The sequence below is a fragment of the Typopeltis vanoorti genome, chromosome 8 (assembly GCF_054136105.1).
Source record: "Typopeltis vanoorti isolate ZY-2024b chromosome 8, IOZ_Tvanoo_1.0, whole genome shotgun sequence".
Classification (NCBI taxonomy): domain Eukaryota; kingdom Metazoa; phylum Arthropoda; class Arachnida; order Uropygi; family Thelyphonidae; genus Typopeltis; species Typopeltis vanoorti.
In genome coordinates, this window is record NC_143556.1 from 145,602,696 (window position 1) to 145,624,693 (window position 21,998).

A 21,998-nucleotide genomic window follows, 5' to 3' on the forward strand; every position below is an offset into this window, starting at 1 on the left:
AGCCAACAGAATTGCATTCTAATTGGCTTAAACCATAACGCAAAATGGTACAACATGATGGAATTTCATTCTGACTGGGGCATCGCTAAGTTAACCAAGTCTCCCGTTGGTTTCGTAAGCGAACCAGGATGAACACAGGAAAGTCAGCTACAGGAATAAATCCCAACTCAACTTCAGCACCATCAATATAAGAAGAAGAAATGGATGCGTACCAGATCGACATAACCGGTGTTACCGAAACAGTTCTAAACAAATATAAGATGTTATATTCCGGCAACGGAAATCAGGAAAATGTAGCAGCAATAATATAATATAATATTAACACTAAATATGAGGATAATCTTGAATGGCAAGCAATATCAAGTGGATGTGACTGAGTTGTGCCTATGATCTCATAGAAGAATTTTTCAATGCATTAGAGAAAGCAGGCGACAGCGAAAAGTTAGTCCTTCTAGGAGATCTAAACAGCAGAGTAGAAAATGATTACCAGACATGGAGAAATAAGTATTTACCGAACTTCCCTTCGCTCAGCATAGGACTGGTTATTACTAACACGCAGTTCACAAAGTTTATTAAAAAAAAAAAAAACCAAACTTTCGAGCCACAGTGACAAACTAAAGAAAACACTTGATTGTTTCGGCAAAGAGGCATGACATCCGGAATACATATCTAAATAAATCCTCCTCCACCAGAGTTCAAGATCGGTACTGGCAAAGAAATTGAGCAAGTATCAGATCGACATAACAGGGGTGACTGAAACAAAAAGACAACATCTGGTGAGATTTTTCTGAGCAATAAATACAAAATGTTATATTCAGGCAATGATAATCAGAGAAAAGAAGATATAGCCAGTGGCGGCTTGTGGGGATGCTGCAACTTTAGAAATATGCATTGTTTGGATAAAATATTGTTTATTATCGATAAAATTATATAGTTTTATATAATTCAAAATTACTGAATTGTAAATGCATTCCTTTAATTACAATTAAAAATCAGAAAGCGGTCATTTTTCTGCAATTGTTTGGGCGAGGGTGATTTGCTGTATCAAAATGATGAATTTGTGCAAACGAAATAGCCGATACATGCCGTTGGCAACTTTTCTCGGCTGAAAGGAAATATGCACAAGATTGTCTGGCGTCTATATTCGGTTGAATTTATATGTGAAACCAAAATTCAAAATCAATTTTGGTGCAATAAACAAAAGACGTGTCACAGACAGACATCTTTGTATGTTAAGGGGTTAAAGGACATTAAAAAATGTCCTTTAACCTGTCCTTGCAATGAGGCGTTAGAAAAAGCAACTGACACAACTAAAAGTTGTCCGCTGCTATTTAGATTCCTTGTTGGGGATCTAAATAGCAGAGTAGGAAATGATTGTCAGACATACAAAAACATTTTGGCAAAGCTAATAATGGCAAATACCTGTTGGATTTCTGCTCAGGACATGGACTGGTTATTACTAATGCAATGTCTCGACATAAAAATGTACAAAACTTCACTTGAGGAGAAGAGGCAAGGAATAAGAAAAGTGTCTCAATAACTGTGTTATTGTTGAGAGTGATATTTTCCTACTGGTCCAGGACACTAGAATATACATATGGGTTTGAAATTGGAAGAGATTACCCATTTAGTCTTGAGCAAGATAAAAATTGAATTTCATACTGAGAAGAAGACCTGTAAGAAAGTTTCAAAGCGAATAAAAGTTGAGCAGCTCTCAGATCTAAAGTGCAGACTAAAATACACAAACAATGAAGAAAAAATGAAAGAGCTTGAGAACAGGAACGAAACCTTGGAGAGTCACAGGCAAATCCTGAAGAAAACATTCATTGATTCAGCCAGAGAGACATGTGGTGAAGTTGTCTGCAATGATAGAAAAATATGAACCCCAAGGTGGACACATGAAGTTAAAGAAGAAAGCATATCAAAAGTTCCTGGCAATTAAGTCAGATTGTGCTCTTAGAGAATACAGAGACAAATGTAGGAAAGCTAAACAAAAGTCATGGGAAGACTTTGGTAAGAACATATCAAGAAGGCGGCAAAATATTCTGGAGTCTGTTGAAAAAAAAAGCTTAGAAATGGCGGAAAGAGTGCTGAAAAAGGTCAGGTGAAAAATATATCCTTGATATATGGAGGAATTACTTCATGAAACAAGCAGTGTTGACAGCACAGTAGTAAAATAACACTCAACAGACATGCAATCAGGAATATATATCCATATTTGAAGTAGGAAAAGTCACAAAAGCCTCAAATGTGGAAATACATCACGAGTAGATGACATTTGACAGTCTTGCAGTGGCTGCACTGCTTAGTTCAGAAGGCCTGGACAGAGGGACGAATTCCAGATGACTGGAGTCGAGCTCTCATAGTACCCATATATAAAAAGGGAAATAAAACTGAATGTGAGAATTACAGAGGTATTTCCCTACTGAGTGTTCCTGGCAAGATTTATGCAAGTATACTTGAGAAACGGTTGAGAAGGAAAGCTGGATTCAGACCAGAGGTTGTCAGGATCAGATTTTCACTTTATGACAAATAGTTGAGAAGTCATGGGAATGTAACAAGGTGCCAAGAAGAAGGAGGTACGGGAAGATGGTTTTATGTTATATGTGGTGTCAGACAAGGATGAACATTATGAAAGAAAGTGTATTAAACCTGATATCAAAATTGGAAATGTTAATCTCAGCTCTTCACTCTAAGGAGATGATTGATGTGATATTTTTAAATAAATCTTCTACAATCTTCTCTGATAAATTGAATAACTCTTGCAATAGATTTGGTATGGAGATCAGCAATAACAAGAGAAAAACAATGAAAATATCACCTGCATTGTGAATGGAGAACCTATAGAACAAGTAAAACATTTCAGCTACTTAGGCACGATTTTTAGTTTAGATGGTAAATGAAATATGGAAATAGACAGCAGAATCAACAAAGCTGGTATGGCAGGAAGTCAATCGAATACATTTATATGGAATAAGAGAGAAATTAGTCAGAACACTAAATTAGCTGTATACAAGACAGTGTTCAAACCAGTTTTAACTTATGGATCTGAGAGCTGAGTTAGAAATAAAAACACTTGACCAAAGATATGAAAGTCCTGAGAAAGATTAGAGGAGTGAACAGATGGCATCGGTGGCAATATCATATTAGGAAAGAACTTAATGTTGTTAGCAGAGCTAATTTTAAGTGGTATGGTCACTTAAACAGAATGGGAGAGGAAATATTTTTACGGGCAACTCCAAAGAGTCCTTAGTCTCATCGAGGGAGGCCCTAAACATCATATCAAGAACAACTATTAGGCATTCGCACAGTATCTATCATATATACTGTGCTTTGAATTCATTTACAGTCATGGCACCCTATTCCACTCATTCACCTCTCCAAGTAAAAACCTAGTTCTAATACCCTTGCTCAGTTTCCATGGATGGCCCCTAGTTCTCCCATCACTAGACCTGTTCTGAAAAATGTTCTCTGAATTAATCTTGTAAAAATAATTCAGTAATTTGAATGTCTCAATCATATCACCCCTTTTCCGCCTATCAACCAATTTCTGTAACCCACAGATCTTCAACCTGTTCTCGTGAGGTTCATTCCATAGATCATCTTGGTCACTCTCCTCCCCATCAACAAGAAACCCAGGGGCCCAGTTCTTCTTATCAAGGTTCGATAACTTGCTAGTCAAAGTATTCTGATTAGCTAAGTTAGCCACTTTTGCTATGTGCCCCCTAAACTTCGACTCCCTATCCACCAACACACCCAAATCTCTGGCTTCGTCAACTTCCTGGAGTACAGTTCCACCAATATGATATACTGCCCCTAATGGTTTCACCCCAAAATGCATAACCTTAAACTTTGACACATTAAACTGACATCCATTTTTCCTAGCTGAGTCTGGCAATCTATCCAAATCATCCTGCAATATTTTGATATCATGTGCATTCACTATTACTCTACCGAACTTTGCATCATCAGCAAATAAATGAACAGTTATTCTCAGATCCTTTCCTATATCATTAATGAACAAATTAAATGACAGTGGTTCAAGAGCAGAACGGCGCACCACTAGAAGCCTTCTTTTGGACTCCACTCCTAAATAAACTACTTTAACATTGCATAACGTGGATCTTCCATACGGTGCTCGCATTCTTCTTAATCAATAGCAAAACAAGCGTTTTTTGCCAGGTTGGCAGGAAAAAGATCAAGATATAGGTGGATTGACACAGTAAAAAGTACCTTAGAACAGCGCTTCCCAAATTGTGGGCCGCGAAATAATGAAAACAAATTTAAAATGTTTTAAGACTAAGTAGATTTTTTTTATTTTAAAAGAAACGTATTTAACTTTTATTATTTCTTTTTTGTTATTTTTTATATTTTAATGGAAAAATTCACACATTGGTGTTGGTTCACAAACTTTGCTTCCTGCGTATATCGGCGCTTAATGAATATTAGTAAATATTGCTTATTCATATGTTTCATTTCAAAGCAGTGGTTAATTGTATTTACTTCGAATGCTCTCCAGGGAAGCTCCAAATCTTCCTGTCCCTTTCATCACGCGTTCGTAATCAGGGACTGTTGATATTGACTTTATATACATATCAAAACTCGTTTTATATTATCACTCTCATCCGAGCTAGTTTTCTGTTACCAATAAAAGTTTCGCATATACTTCACACATGAAAAAAAGCTTAAACAAGTTCATGTGGGGAGATGCTTGCAGTGGTAAACAACATGCCCTCCCTTTACTGCAAAAGCAATATAAAAACAAGTACTTTTATTATGCCAGTGAATAAGGCATGAGGAGTCTGTGTAATATATTTCTCAACAAATAGTGCAATTGAGATAAAAACACACTAATTAATGAATCGCATGTCCCCTCATACAGAAACTATGCTGTATAGACTGAAACAAAACTATATGTTGCATGGGCAAACACAGTATCTAACTAAAAACTATTGTTATTAATTACATGTGTGTGAGTTCGATTTCCCAAGACAGCAATAAAATTCAACCGAATGTGTTAAAACTAAGTAATATATATATAATGAATGTTATATATATGTCAATTGTCAGCTATGCTTTTATCTTTCGGTTGCGCGATCTTTTGTTAATACCGCACCAATCATATGCACGTTTTAATAACCTGCCTTTGCTGTCTGTTTCGCGTTAGGCTTAATTACCTTAAAGGGAGAAAAGTCACAAAAGAGAAAAATGTTCCTGGTCCGGGGATCCCTTATTCAGGTAATATTCACTAATTTCATGTTATCAGTCTGTGGTGTGCCAGTATCGGTAAGTGGTGATATTATTTGATCTATTCTACATTAAAAAATTTAACCCTGAGATGGATAAGTGGCTGATAAAAAATAAAATAAATGATAAAAAAAAAAGAAACAGACTCTAAAAAAGGACAGTATTTCATATTTTACCAGAACAGCCCGCATCGTCTTCAGAACCAAACGGTAAGAGGCAAAAAATGTAATATATGCATTTGATTTTTGCAATATTCGCTGTGTATGTTTTGTATTGAATATAAATACAATAAATATCATAATAATATATCTCTCTATTACGATTTTTTTTTCGAGGGGGGGGGGGGGCCGTGAAATATTTTAATTTTTGCAAAGGGGGCCCTGACATCCAGAAGTTTGGGAAGCACTGCCTTAGAAGACAGAAATATAAGATCTGATAATGTTGAAGTCTTGATAGGTAACAGATTGATTCGGAGGAAAAATTGTAGATAGGAAGTTAGTAATAGTGCAAGTTTTTCATGCAGTACTATCATATCTTCTACCTCCCTTGAGGGTACATATCAGAAATTTGATGATGATAAATCATCCTGGTTTAGAACCAGCATATTCCATCTTGTAGCTTCGATCCATATCAGTACTTGAAATAGAAAAAGCTATCACAAACCTGAAATATGGAAAGGCAGTTGGAGAAGATGATATTCGACCAGCAATGCTAAAAATGGAGGTATAAAGGTTTTCGAGTGGGTACACTGCGTAGTTCAGAAGGCCGAATTCCAGATGATTCGAGTAGAGCACTCATAGTACTCATCTATAAATAGGGAAATAAATCTGAATATGAGATTACTGGGGTGTTTGCGGTAAGATTTATGCAAGCATACTCGAGGAACAGCTAAGAAAAATTGTGATTTTCATGTAGTACTATCATAATATCCTGTACGAAGATATGTGTCAGGGATTTAATGGTGAGCGGACTGCCCTAAAAAGCGACATGTGAAGGACGCACATAATATAATCTTGTACTCAATAAAGCACTGATAGTCATTCACCCCTCTCTGTCTTTCTAAATAATACCTCAAGCCAACATATTCCGTCCATAAAGTTCTCTTTGTGATTTTGAAAGATGTAGATCATGGAGCTCAGTTTGGGTTGGTTGGCTATCCTCTGAACATTGCATAACGTGGATCTTCCATATCATGTCTGCATTCTTCATTAGGTTTAGTAAGCTCATACCAGTTATGTGGGAAGAATCTTTTCCTCAGTACTCAGTTTCACTGCAAATGGAATGTGCGGATACTGTTTTGATTTTTGCCTTGATGATCCTTAATTTTCGTAAGAATAAAGTTATGTGACTACTAGGTTCTCTGTCCTGTTTTTGTGGGAGAAAATTTGGGTACCGCCTTATGAGATGTGCTGTTTCATCTTCAACTGGCAATTGATTGAAATAATAGCTTTTAAGAGTAGTTGAATGGTTCATGCAATGTCAAGATCAGCAAACAACATTCTCTTCTTTTCTTTCATCTATTCGCTTAGGTTAACATCGGATATTATGTTGTAAAAATGGAGTGCCCAATTCAAATTTATTTCGAACCTGTAAAAGGCTAGTTTTTTGTCTTTCTTATTGGAAGATGCTGTAAATTGTCTAACCTTGTTGGCTAGCGATGTACTCTCCAACTGGTAGACGCTTTTCATTGTGCGATGTGAGACAACCAAACTGCATTTTGGATGAGATCCCCCAATAAACAGGATGATTCGGATTACAGTTAGCCTATCCGAGGCACTAAGTGGTCCAACTGGTTTAAAGCTTTTGTGGGCCAGATCCATATAAACATAAGGACTGATGAATGTACATCAGCCACGATATCCTTGTCGAGGAGCAACTAGTGTGAATCCTATAGTCTGAGAATAACTCCTAACATACAAATTATATCACTCTCCTCCTCCATTTAGTAAGCACTTATTACTTTTTTGTAAGAACTGCAAAATATTTAAAAAATTAAAATGGACTTAAAATTAGAAAACTGTGGAACAAATCATCAGCTTCACGCTGCATATCTAACATAAAATAAAAAAGCAAGTATACATCTTTATTACCTAAGTTTCTTAAAATTAGATGTAGCTCCCACCCATAATAGTAGCGTCTATAAGGATTTTTTTTTTTTTATCGATTTCATATTTTTTTACATAATCCGAAAACGGAACTTTTTCAAGCCACTACGGAGTGGTGACGTTCATTTACCAGGTGGTAAATGCATGGATCATAAACATCCATACCTGCGTCGGAATTAAAGTCTGCAACCGATTGTTTAAAGAGCTAATACGCTAACCACTATTTATTTTAGTTTGTGTCTGAATAATTGATGCAGCAGTTTGGAGACCAAGGTAGAAAAAAACGATAAAAGTGTGTTCAAAGTCGTGTTTCTCTACAAGTGTCAACTTTTGGTGTGTGATCGGAGTGTGCATCGGGTATCACTTGACGGTTTTCAGAAGAAATCTTCGCAAACTCTGATTAGGTGATGAATCAGTGCTAATCAAGTCTCACGAGTCCTCAGATTAAATGTTACTTTTTGGCTGTTCAGAGAAATTTCCGCGTAAAATGTTCCTCCAAAATGCACGCGAAAACTTCATATCAGTAAAACGGGAAAATATGAGATTTAGAGTGGATGAATCACGATACAGATGATCTTGGTCTTCAACTGGTAACAAACAGGAAGATAACCAAGGAACCTGCGATAAAGATTCTTAGTACACGCATTCGAGGTACGGAACAGGAATGATGATACGATGTGCTTCCTTTCGACAGCAACGGATTTCTGTCGGAACTCGAGTTTGGTTAACTTTACATTTTTACACATGCAAAATAGAAATAATGTTTTGCTACTTAATATTATAATAATCCTCCCGTAAGGGTTCTTGAACTTCGGGATCATTCGTAGCCCACATCTGTACGAACAATCGTCGCTCAAATTTAAGATCTGGTTTCTCCTCAGCATGGTCGTGATGCACGAGAAAGATCTCGCAGCAGTTTCGCTTTTACTCTCCAAGAGAAACGGTCGTTACTGTTAGCACAGATCGTTTTTTACTAAGTGACATAAAAAAAAAACTTCGTGTTCATCGTGCAGAAGAAGAAAATGCCACTTCGACCCCGCTAGAACTAAAACGCTGGCGTTTGAGGGTTCATGTAGTTCATTTTAGAGTTTTAATCTCTCTCTCTCTCTTTGCAAGATAAAATTTCCAAAATAAAATCAGTAAACTTTTTTTCTTTTAAATCTTTGGGCAAGTTTGTTTTCTTCATTACGCATGAGTTTTTTTTTCTTAGTGTTTTTGAGCCATAACTCCTGGAAAGAAGGACTGGTAAGCTAACAGCAAGATCCATTTCGCAAATACATAGGCTTTCTTTTCAATGGCGGGAGGGGAATAGCCTTAAATGCGACTGTTCTCAGTAGGTGTAATGTAACTTTCATCGCTTTTTTTCATATTTTAATTTTTAAAAAAATTACAACAGTGCCGTGCATCCCATTCGAAAGGAACCATTTCTACTTTTTTCGTATGCAGCTTTCTTTGAGCTATATATAGTTCAATTTTCGTAGCTACGAGAAGAATTTTTATTTGGGCCTTTTCTATTTAAAGTGAGTTAGCCGATCTTAAGCTGAGGTCGCAGGATTTTCATCCGGCATACAGGCCCTGAGGACACACGCAATACATACAGACAAAAATGTCATTGGTGGTAGTGGTGTGCGTAACTGGAGGATTATGTAGAATAGACGACGAGTCCCTGGATTTCTTGGAGGTGTCACTCAATAATAGGGACAAATAATGATATATGTCCATCTCCGTTCTTTTCGCACGCTTGAACCATTTTAATTATAAAATGGACTTCTTCCAAGTTTCTATACCATTAGTGCCAGGGATGAATAATCCCGTTCCCTTGCTGCAAGACCAAACTTGGGCTTTTCCCAAGTTACTTCAGGACTCCAATAAACAAAATAGTGGCCTCACAGATGATGAACTTCATCTACCACCACAAAACAGATTTACAATCTTCCACATTGCGAGATTCGAAGCAGAGATTTCATCCAATTCTGCAAACCAATTAGTATTCTTTTCCGCTTTCGTATCTCCGAACTGTACGGCATGGTGTTTTGCGATACAACAATTACTGGTTTGTGTGTATTTATAATGGGTTTTATCTCCCTCTGTGATACTATTTACTTACGAGAAGCCCAAAAGGGTCTGAAAAAAGGTTTTGTGGTCTATAGAGTAAGGTTCCGCATTACCTAAACTGTCCACACAGACTACTGAAATGCTATGTTTACATTTCATGCTTATACTTCAGTTAGGAGAAAAAAAAAATTCTGTAAGACTGCAGTCCATGCAAAGAATCATTTCTGTTTTCTTCAACTTTTACATTTCGAAATGCCAGATGATCTTGATTTTAAGTTTATCGCAAGATTTCATTTTCATTCTTACATGCTTCTTATACACTGCTAGGAAAGAAGTCAACGAATACCCCACGGGCAAGGTGGATCGTGCCATGTAACGACCTTATGAGAAGCAAGGTTGTTACGTGCAAACATAACGACCAAACATGGTCGTTATGTTTGGTCGATGTTTGTAGCCGATATAAATTGGAGGAATATGATGTTCCCAGGTCAGTGCAACTGTGTCAGGGTGAAAGGATTGCGAGAAGGGACCTGACGGAGTTCGAAGGAGGCCATGTTGCATGCCTATCTGTTAGGCAAATCGGGCCATCAATCAGTGATACCATACTGAGATGGAAGCGCAGGGAGTCAACTTGCAGTTAACATCCTGCGCTTCCGCAATAACCTACCACATTCACTGAACGTGACCGGAGAGTGATATGAAGGATAATATGTAAAAACCGCTACTCATCCGGCACTTTGAATGTGGAGTTCCGGACGTCGACTGGAACACGAATCTGCACCAAAACATTTAAAAGCAATGCTCAGAACACGGATTTCTATGCTGGACCGCAATAAGCAAGCCTCGCATTACCCAAACCAACATGCAGCGTTGTCTTCAGTAGTGCAAAAAGCGTGTACAAGTGGGACGTGGAAACTTACAAAGCGTCATGGAGCGACGAATAAGGCTACCCGCTCCACCGAGCAGATGGACGGGTGCCCAGTGAACGAACACCACTATGAAATTCAGAGGTGGTGGTGTGATGGCATGGTCCTGTTTTTCCTGCTTCGGCGGTTTCCTGTTTGTGGCGCCACGAACATTGAACTCCGAGAGATATCTGAACATTCTGGACAATCCAATGCTTCCTATTATGGGGTGTTTCTAAGGAGCTGACAATTGTCTCTTTCAGCAAGACGATGCATCGTGTCATAAGGCTACTGCTGTAACTGCGTGGTTTGTGAGCATGAACATTACCACACTTGAATGGCCTCGACAGAGTCCTGATCTTAACTCTATTGAACATCTGTGGGATGAACGAGAACGTCGAGTGAGGTCAAAGGACATCCGCCTCACAACATGCCTACAGGAAGAGTGGTGCAAAATTCTCATTGATCGCTATCATACGCTTGTGGAAAGTATGCCCCTTATGATGATTGCTGCAATCATCATGGCAAAAGGAGGTCCTACATCTTCCTCAGGTGGGCTGAGGAAGATGTAGGTTTACAGTATGGTGTCCGTTGACTTCTTGCCAAGCAGTGTACATATATCTTCATTGTCGTTAGCTCCAAGATAAGAGTTATGCCTTTGAAATTTTCAGATTAATTTATTCCTATTTTGCTACTGGAATGTTTGCCAATAAATCATATTTTAAAGTCGTAAGATATATTTAATCAAAATTCTGCTCAGCAAATGTTTCGATTTTTTTTAAGTTGTAAATTGCGTGACTTGCTAAAATTTGAAAATTGCTGAATCTTATTAAGAAAGTGCTTGGGCTTCTCTAAAAGAAAAAAAGCCCTCAAAAGCGAAAGAGATGAGAAGCATTGTTTCCGAAAATGTCCCTTAAAGCTCGGAACAAAGATCCTACTATAAGAATGCAAGAGTTCATCAAAACAAGTCGTGAATTTTCCAGAGAAAATACGATTAGAAATACTCTGATATGAGCAAGGAAAGGATTGGCAACTCCTTCTGATTTGAAGGTAACATGTTTATAAACTGCTGACTGTATACTAAGATTTATTCCTGCCAGACTTTGTCAAGTGCCTCTGAAGACTGAACTCTCCTTCTGTTAAAACCGTGACAGCACCGTCAGCCACAGTTGGGAAAGTTTAACTTGAAACCATACAAATTCATAGCCCTAATAGCTGCATGCCTATCATTCGAAATCCTACGTTTACTTCACACTGGCTCGACCTATCCATCATGGAGTTCAGATTCCTGAAAGCATCCAGTGATTTTATAGTTCCCCTCCATAGTTCAGTATCTGTTGCACTGTCACTTCCATCTGCTAAGTACTCGATTTAACAGATTGATTTTCAGGCCCAACGTGTATAGGTTTCTGTCAATTTTCTCATCTGATACATTCCACGTCCTTTGTCAGGATCACCTGGTCATCCTTGGATCTACATCCTCTGCAAACATCTATTCCTTCAACCACATCCGCTTTCTTCAATGCCTTCCTTGCATTTTCTCCATGGCACAGTATCGTAAGCTTTATCTAGTATTGAGTTCTTGTGTCAAAGCCCGTGTGAAATTCGACACTTAAGCCTTACCAGTCAGCCACTATTCACTATATGATGCGTAAAAATGCGAGATGAGAATGCATAGAATCTTTTCTCAATAAGCTTCCATTTAACTAGCTCTAGAGAATACGACGGCGAAACCACATCTTTCCGATGGAAGAAGTAATAAATTAATGATTTATCATTTAAGGACATCACTGACTTAACTTTATTTTAAGGATGTCTCAGATTTTGTCATCATTCTAGTTCTTTATTGTAGCGTGAATGGGAGATAAAGACTGCAGAACTCACACAGCATAGGTTACCTTCACTTTTGGATCCAAATCGTCCTTCTGTTTAGCAGCCGATCTCCCCCTACCCATACACTGAAGACGTTCTGTGCTTGGGTAGGGGGAGATCGTAGACTGCACTAACATCCCGCTTTTCGAGAAGTTTCGATGTTAAATATTGAGAAATCACTAGACAACGGATTTAAAATAAAGGCAAATTTTAAAAATTATAAATTCTGCTCAAGTGAAAGATTTACCAGCAAAGAGACAGATTTAATGCGTTGATTTTCAAAGTTTATGGTACTGAACCACAACCCTAGATCTAAGGGAAAGCTATCTGAAGGTGGGCGAAAATCTTGTTTCGCTATTATTATCCCACTTATTTTTTAAACATTCTAATTTTGTTTTCCCTCCTTCGCATAGCGAGGACTTTCCCTCATTCTGTATCTTGGTCTGATCGTTTCTGCATTTTGATTAATAGTTAAAGCTTCGATTTGAAAGAGAAAAATGGATGAATGCCTGTGGTTTGAAAAAAAAAAAAGGAAAAATGAATCCGAGAAATATCTTCAGTGAGAATTTCGCTCACTCGACAGCGTTGACGTATTCAGTGGGGGGGGGGGGGGGGGAGTCGATCGTTCAGATAAAAGAAGGTTCAAAATAATTCATCGGATACTGATGATCTCCGAAAATGCCCTAAGAGTGCTGCTGCGTGTAGGAAACTAAAACAAAGCGTTAAGTATTTCCGCTCCCTTTCTTTTTTGTGCGAACCACATAACGTAATACAAGTCCAGTAAAAAGGATAAGTGGTATTAGCATCTAAGCAGCGGAGAGATGCGATGATTAGCACTCCATTCTGCCCGCCTCACATCAGAAGCACCGCCTCAGGTGTGGCTTATGAGAAAACAGGTTCGCAGATGAATCGTAAAAGCTCGGATGTTTCTGCTTAGGCAAACCATCGTGACGCTTTTGCACTTGCTGTTTGCATCTTCGGAGGCCTTACGCCAGTGGTGGGGATCCCATAAACTACGGGGATTCAAATATGGTAAAGCGCTTGTCAGAGGCACAGTGTGGGGTCTTTCGAGCTGTGGGAAAATGGCGGCGTACGACGTGACCCCAATGGCAGAGCAGCAAGGTTATCGTCGGGCACCGTCAGTTTATAGGTCGTGATCGAGGCGAGTGTACCCCACCCACGCACGACGTTCCAGGACAAAGGAGGTGCAGAGCACGTTCATCACGATTCCACAGATCAATTCTGTGGCTGAATTCAGACGCACTTGGAGTAAATTGCGCACATTTAATTATTTGTGCGCCCCTCGTGCACTCCGCAGGAAATGTGGTTGCGTTCTTCTGTATCGCACTGTCGGGATGCAATTCGAATAGCTGGAGGAAAAAACAAGAACACTTATCTAAAAGAAAAAAAAATGCTGGGCGAGAAAATTCAGTCTCTCTCTCGTGTTACAAAACTTCTGCTTGCTCGACATTGTGAAATTTCACACAATTTCAAACATCCCATTAATATCCTGCACAGTAACGTGGCAAAAACACTCCGCACACGTCTCAGACAATGCAGAATCAATTATGGAGACTGTGGAAGCGCAAAAAAATATGCATTCCCGGTGTACACCCCCCAATGCCATGAAGAAATGGAATGCGTAACAGCTTTTGTAAGCTTAGGTTCAGCTGAACATTGCGGCAGTGAAATATCGTTCACTGATGCGATGCAATGGCGAATCACGAGAACAAAGGGGACGATAAGAGTTCAGTTCAACATGATTAATGAAAAGTATGTCATATAAAAACAAAAAAAAATCGTAAAGATTTTTACAGAATGGATATCGTAGCTGAAGCTGAATAACCCGCTTATCATTCCCATCGGTGACACAAAAGTAGTAAACTACAAAGTTGTGCTTCTGCATGTTTTCTACGAATAGCGATAGCTCACTTGAGTTCTTTCGGCATTTTTGATTTCAGCAATGATGATTTCTAGCTCTGAACTTATTTTCTGGACTCATTAAAGTACAGATGAAGCACAACGTAAGGGGGATGGGGGGAAGAAGAGAAGCCTCAGCACTATCTTGTGATGAGGCTTCTTTCAACTTTGCGATCTTCGTAGAAAACAGAGAAAATTCTAGGTGCTAAAATGTCTTCTACTTGCAGGAAACCAGCTAAACTCACAATGTTGGAGATAACCTTCCCGTCTAGCTTATTAGATGGCTGAACTGTTGAGGTCTTTAGAGAGGAGATTCCGATTTCCTTGCCTCTAATTCTGCTTCCATTCAATGTTCGTTATACCTACAGGCATACGAGTAGAAACATACTACTCAAACCTTTTTGATTAGAGAGCAGAGCAGCAAAATGAGTCCGCAGACTTTCCGCTAAATACTACACGTATCAAAGCTGATAGTAACACATCAGAAGACTTCGTGATCAGCTGTCATACAATCTTCCTGTTGCCCAAGCTGTCTCCTGTGCTTGAAGAAGCACTGAGTAGTGCGAGTATTCAGAAAGCATCTTTCTCGCTTGTCTGGCTACCGCTCTATAAATCCCAAATAAGCGCAACCTTGGAACACTGTTCTCGATGCATTTATGTGCACGAAAACCCTCTCTAAATGTTGGTGATGCTGTCCAGAAATGGATAACTGGCTTTTCCATACTCCCTTCTCTCTCTCTAACACACACACACAAGCTTGGTGTATTTTTTTTATCGATTCTTTCGGATGCTGTTCCAGTGAAATAACATCCGTCCGTCTTCCACTTTCTACTAAGCCTGCAAATAAAACGAACTGCAGCTTCTCAAAATCCATTTCCAGTCCGAGTTCAGCCCACTCAGGGGATTAGCGAGTTGCAGGTTTCGCAATCTTTCGCGTGGAATTCATATAAAATATTTAAAAATTCATTTAAACGAATAAAATTATCAGGCTACTTCTAGCTAGAACAGGCGAACTCGGTTATTAGGCTCTCCCAAAAAGAGACCTTTCGGAGTGAATGAATAAAAAAATAAAATAAACTCCCATGTTGAACACCGACTTTTACCAACGGATAACCAGAGTTGCTCACCGAAGGGAATTCCAAGGTATTTCATAGTGATGGACCAAACGGAATTTGACAGTCCTGCAGACTGAATCTTGCTGTGGACAACCTAAAATTGAAAGGAGGGATGGAAATCTTCTAATTTCTTAAGGTATACAATGAAATTAAAAATGTTGTTTGCAGTGGTTTACCTACAATTTTCTTGGTGACCCCCCTCCTCTTTCTCTCCCAGAACAGGCTGCAATCGACCGATCCCTTGCGAGCTGTCGAAGTATTAGGCTTGATAAATTGTCATCCTCACCTCCCCTTCCATACACTGAGGGATCCCGCAGCATGGCAGTCGCGTCACTTTTCTTCTTCACTTGAGCGCATAATGAGCAGCAGGGGTTCGATTTTTTTTTTCTCCTCCTGACAAACTCAACGCGAGGGTTCGAAACGATTCGGAAACCGAATCCGTTATGACAGGGCTTTCTCCAGACAGCTGCATGCCTGTCGTATGGAGTACCCTTCCTCCTCCTAAGATGTTAGATTACTCGGGTTGAAACCAGGTCTTTCCATTTTTGGACCCAAACATTTGTTGGCTGTGCTTCACGATTTTGTTTAAGATTGCTACACCTCCAATTTTTTTCTAAATGTTTTCACTCATTCGTTGCTTTGTCTTTAATTTATCGAATGTTTGTCGTTTATGCACATGTTACTACTGGTCATGTTTCAGCGAAATAAGATTGGACTTTATTGTATTCAACTGATTTCTCCATTATTTGCTTTAACATAAACATTCCGTCTGTTGTTAATTCAATTCAAATGGTTTTTCTTTCTTGAACTTTCGCCAGTCATTCAGTATTTTTCTTTCTGTAAACACGTATTTAGAATACATAACATAATTCCTAAAGGTTTTCCTCCACATATTAAGAGTTTTCTCTCATCATCTAACATGAAGCTTAGAACAAGACTGAAGAAATGGTTCTTTAATCAGAAAGAGAGAAGAGATCAGTATTGCAAAAATAACTAGTGTAGAAAGTGGGTAGGGAAAAGGCAAAAGTCTGTAACTATTATCATCATCTGTAGTTGTTTCTTAAACATTATTACCATTTCTTATACTTTCTTTAATCTTTTCTCTGAATAGATTTTGAAAATAATCTTTCCATTTATTCAATCCAATATTTGTTCGTCTTTTCTTTCTTTCTTTTGAGCTACATCATTCTGAAGATTCTTCGAGTACCATAAAAATCATGTTCTATTTTTTTGGAGGAATTCTTCCAATATTCTTGTTTAATTTTCCTCATCTTACCTTTGCTTTATTTCGTGCACTTTTATATACTTCATACCTGGCGCTATCTGTTTGTCTTGAAGATATCTACGACGCGTGGTTTTCGTGACTTTCGCTAATCTTTTCACTTCTTTATACAATGGTGTTCATCTTGTTGCTTATCTAGCAATCTTTTCTAGTACAGGTTTCTTCCAGAAGCAATTGTATTCTATCTTTTGTTTTAGATTTTTTTATGTCTTTGCTAGTTCCAAGTACTGATTTATGGTCACTTTATCCGCTGATGTTAGAACTCTTAATATTTTTTCTGGTATGATTATCCTATTAGTTATACCATAATCAATTACAGATTTTTGTCCTTTGTATTCTCCCATCTTATTTTATGTTGTACTTTAGGACCAAAGGGTATTTATTCTTAATTTGCTATTCGTACAAAACTGTAGATTTATTCCAGTTTCATTCATTATTAATATTCTTCATTAATATGAGGCATATAGTTGGAGTAGCCACGTCGCTAATACTTTCATATTATTTTTTGTTTTTTAAACAAAATAAAATCTAACAGATTAGATTTTATATATCGTCTTAAAACGCTTCCAAAATTGACGTTTAGTGGAGAAAAACACGTGTCTAGAGATAATTAATTCACGCCGATATTTCTCCTTGTCGCTAAAGCATCTTCATGAGCACAAAGAAATAAAACAAAGTGCGTGCCCACAGGCATGCGAGTAGGAAGTCAAACTCAGACTGGATGTGAGAGGTGGGCTCCTACTGTCCAAGTTGGCGTCCTCTGTGGGTGCAGCGATGGAATTTTGCTGAAGGTCTCACGATCATGGTGTGCCATATTTTCGGTAAGATGACACAGCCGAATTTGTTTGGATTTGGAGAATCTTAAATGCTGTTGTAAATTCCAGAAATAGTCTCTCAGATTTATATTTGCTTCTGTATATATATAAAAAAAGTAGGTTTTGTTCTAGTTGGCTACGTGGCTGGGATTTATAATTCAGTGGGGATGGCCATATTAAATTAAAATAATTTTAAGTGTTATTATACATCGTGATTGGCGCTGCTTTTTGTGAGCTATAAACTGGACTGATTGAACGACCCATTTTTCATGATAAGATCGAATTAAAGGCAATCAGATGTCCAATTGAAAACTGCAGAAGTCGATCCTCATCAGGCACAAATGAGGTTTGGTTTGAATTCAATAATAATTGTGAGAATTCAATGTTAATCATACACACTTTTTTGACTCCGTTTTTAAGTTCAATGAAACTGCGCCCGACATTGAAGAGAAGGATTAACGTGAACGCCCCAATAAATGCATCACGGTTGGAAACCACAGAAGGTACACGAAATACGGAGCAATTGTCATTAACACAAAGCGCATTCCGCATGCCTCCCACGGTTGCAATCACATTTCGAACTACTGCACGCAGTGTGCCGGATTAAAGAAACAACTCACGTTCGAATGCTTCCTGCAATTCCCGCAGTGTGCACGGACTGATGTTCATACGAAGCGACTGTCATATCACTCGAAATGTGTGGCCTTGCACCATCTTCTTGAAACATTCATAATGCAAAGTTGATACGGGACCGAGTTTTCTTAGAGAGGTCTCAGATAAACTCGGTCGGCATTCGTTGAACGGTGGCCTAGGACTCCCCAGAGTGGACGATGCCGTAATTCTGCGTTCTCGTGGTGATTTTCTAATTCAAAATCAGAACGTGTTGGCCTTGGGGAAGAGGTTTGTCTTCTGTCCCGTGCCGACGTTGCTCTTGTCCGATTCTGATCGTCTGACGAAAGTGGATTTTTTGCCAGCGAAATTGAACGAAATATTTTCCCTTTATTTTTTACGAATCTTCACTGTTTTTTAATCGAATTAAACGGATCGCTGCCCGAAAATCTCTCCTCCATACCCGAACTTTTCTTATTCATCGTCCAATTTCTCTTTTGCTGAAACATACAGGCGTCAACTCATGAATGTTCTCAGCCTGTTTTTGCTCACTTGTACGAAATCATTAAAGTGCAATTCCAATAACAAACGCTGCTAAATCGAAAACTATTGATGTAACGGTTTATATAAGATACGAGTTACAAAAGTTCGTCGCCAGTTTCATTCCAACCGGAATAAAATAAATATTTCGCTTTTGTGTTATTTTCATTTATTTAACCAAAGCAGATCTTTTGTTTTTCCTTTTAAAAATTAATCTTACGAAACAGAAATGCGTGATTAATGAAAGACGGCAAGTTTCATCGTGCGATTGCGATTCGAACTTAAAATTATATTTTCTTCGGCGGCGTGGGATGTTCTGTGCATTATTCAAAGCGTTCTCATATTTTTCCGTACAAACGTTTTTAATTAGTTTATGCTTTACTTATTGCCTTTGAGTAAGGTAATCTAGAAGAACAGAGTTCTCAAGTGACGGACACTCGAGAGCTCTGTTCTTTGGTGTACAGTACACGGCATTTTTTTAAGAGGCTCAAGGTAAACGACAAAAAAGACAGCTGTTCCGAAAGTTTTGAAAAGAATCGAAGTCGAGCAACCCTTAGATGTAAACTTAAAACAGGAACCAAATTTTAGAAAGAAAGGTCAGCTAGTGAAGCACGGGGTAAAGTTGTCTGCTAGAATAGAAAAGAGGAAGTCTAGGAAAAGAAATCCTTTCGAAAATTCTCACCAAGTATGCCTGAGAGAATCCAGAAAGAAAATGTAAGAAAGCTACGTGAAAAGTAGTTAAGCAAAGTTCTGGAAAGACTTTGATAAGAAGAAAATTAATATCACAAGGAGAAAAACAAATTCTTAAAAAAACTTAGAAATGGAGAAAAGAGAAACCGACTTACATCAATTAGTTTTCTGCAAAGTCATCCTAGCAAAAACATTCGTTACAGCAAAATGTTCACTTTGTTTCTAAATATAAATGGAGCTCTGTTCCTTCGGTTTAAGTTAAGGCAATTAACAAGTGGCAGCGATTGAGATTTAAACGCAGGGAGGGAGCAGTAAACCCAAAATTTCCATCGGATCCTGTTCAGTGACAGCCATTTCGATTCTCTCATCTCGATGTTTTCTGCTCCGCTACACTACGAACGTGTTTGAATTTCGGAACCAGGCATTGTTTCTTCTAAAATGAACGTCCTCAGCACTCTGCCCAAAGACGACTGAAGTTTTCCCATGCGCTATACTGTCTAAACATGGACCTTGTTCAACATCCCGTGTCAAAACAATAAAACATAATAAGCAAATGCGCGTATTGTATTCTCACGTTCCGATCAGCTTCGTACAAGAGAGAAGGAATGAACTGCTGATGTGAGTGATAACGTCATACAGCGAGAAACAAAATAAATTTCGGATATCGGAGAAAGTAGTCCGGATGCTACCCGACAAATTCTTTAAAAATTGAAGATATGGAATCGAAGTAGAGATATTTACGTTTAGTGAATGATCGCTGGAACCAAACATTCTAGTCCGATTTTAAAAGATTCTACAGAATTCTGAAGCATAAATATTATTAAACGAAACGAGCTCTGTAGATGAACACGACAAATAATAAGTTAGTCTTCTGCAAGTCATCAAAATCTCCTTAAACAAGTGCATGAAATGTTTGCTTGAACCGGAATTAAATAAAATATTTCGACTGAATATTATGCAGTTTCATTATATATGCACATATAATAATAAGAACAACACGTATCCTTTTCAATATACGATGTTTCGATTAATGTTTAAATTGCTGAATTAAGGTTAGAGGGACGAGGAGGGTACGTACTTACTGGCAAACTTCCTGCTGTATAGCTTGCTGGAGGTGTTGCGTATTCACGATGGCTCTTATCTTTCCCGCACTGTTCGATGCCCAGTACGGTGTGACGATCTCCACTGCAGACTCGCACGCATCGACCCTGGGAATAAAAGATAAAAAAAGTTCACTACTGGCTATTCCTTGGTTCCATAAATATATAAACCACACAATTAGATAATTTGGATTGGATTTTATCATTCAGGCAGTTATCTTTGTTGTAACAGTAGCTATTCCATCCTAATTTCCACTGTAAGTTATAACTTAATAGTAGAACTGGGATCATCCACTTTTACAATCGTTTGGGAGCGTTCTACCAAATCTTTGACACTAAAAACAATCCAAAATTAAGACCCGATAAATTTTAGCACGAACTCAAAATACTTAATTTAATTAAGATGCGTCCTTCCAGAGCGGAGATGAGCGCAAAGGAATCCACCTTTTAGGTGATAATTCCTCCACTCCAATGTAAAAGGATAGTTCCAGTGAACATTTTGAGCAACTCCTAATACGGCATAAGAGTGTGGTGACGAATTCGGTCCATATCCTTCGTGGTAGAAAAAGGACAAAGTTGAACAACAACTTATTCGTTTTTGTTTTTTTTTAAGCAGGATGGAGTGAACACTGGTGATGTTCGCCGGGTTCCAACCTCCATAGATTCGACTGGTGTGTCGTTCGAATAGCTAGTGACCCGAGACCCTGCGAGTATTTTGTATTTCACTGGTCATGTTATACATAAAAATCATAAGAAAGTGGTTCAAGTTTTTCCAGTGATGAATCGGCGACTTTCTTGACAATAATTTTTATTAGCGTTTCATCAGTGGTATTATTTCTGAATTCTTAACAATTTAAACAATAACGTCAGCCAAGATGCTGTTTCGGAGATGTCAACTGAATTTGATTTTTAGATGAAACAGATAAAGAAGTCGAGGAATAACTGAAAAAAATCCGTCCACGCATACTTGCAGGGCGCAGTTTATCCTTTTCTTCACTCTATTTTGATCTGATCGTGTGACGAAATTCTCAGAATTCTTCAGCAATGCCTCTATTCCAAATCTACTCGAAATCAGTTAAGGTGATGAACTGTATGGATGTTATCTGTGATGAGAGTGGTACTTTTACTTTCAAAGTACTACTCTATTTCTTTCATTATTCGGATTTAATGCTTCATATGCCCCTCAGTTTTAGAAGGAAAAATTATGGGAAAAGGATCAAGGGGCAAAAAAATGAAGGACATGGCTTGAAGATATAAGATCATGGACAGGATCACATGGCTATGTAGAAAGAAAAAGGAAAGCCACCAACAGAGAGAACTGGAAGGACCCTCTCATTAAGGAAGCTACATGAAGAAGATGATGATGCTCCTCTCTATGAAGGTTTAGCTACTAATAATTCTTGGAATAAGCGTCAGTCTTATCTCACTCAAGTCACTGTTGGGACTGGTGATTTTTTTTTTATCTCCATTCCGAGAACTGCTAATAGCTGCCGACAACTATTCGTTCATTTCACTATCACAAACTACAATAACAGTGGAAAACTACCTTTTATTTTAGAAAAATAAAAACAAAAAGCAAGTAAAACTATAGGGAGACCCTTATGAATAGTTGGCCACACTAAATTTTATTTAAACCAAACAGGCGTGGTATTTCCAGTGTCAAAATCTAATTGGATGGAGCGAAATTACTTTCGCGTTAAGTTTTTCCTGTCTTTTCAATTCGGAGATCAGCGTGAATGTTCA

The 21,998-nt window shown here is 38.2% G+C and overlaps 1 protein-coding gene across 1 annotated transcript in view; it reads right to left on the reverse strand.

Moving 5' to 3' along the window:
• LOC150104407 (protein spaetzle 3-like) overlaps nucleotides 1–21,998 on the reverse strand; it is a 521,297-nt gene that overhangs the window by 9,308 nt on the left and 489,991 nt on the right. Inside the window, exon 4 of the mRNA XM_090397031.1 lies at nucleotides 20,238–20,363. Coding sequence (XP_090253157.1) covers nucleotides 20,238–20,363 — 126 coding nt within the window. The remainder of the gene's footprint in view (nucleotides 1–20,237; nucleotides 20,364–21,998) is intronic.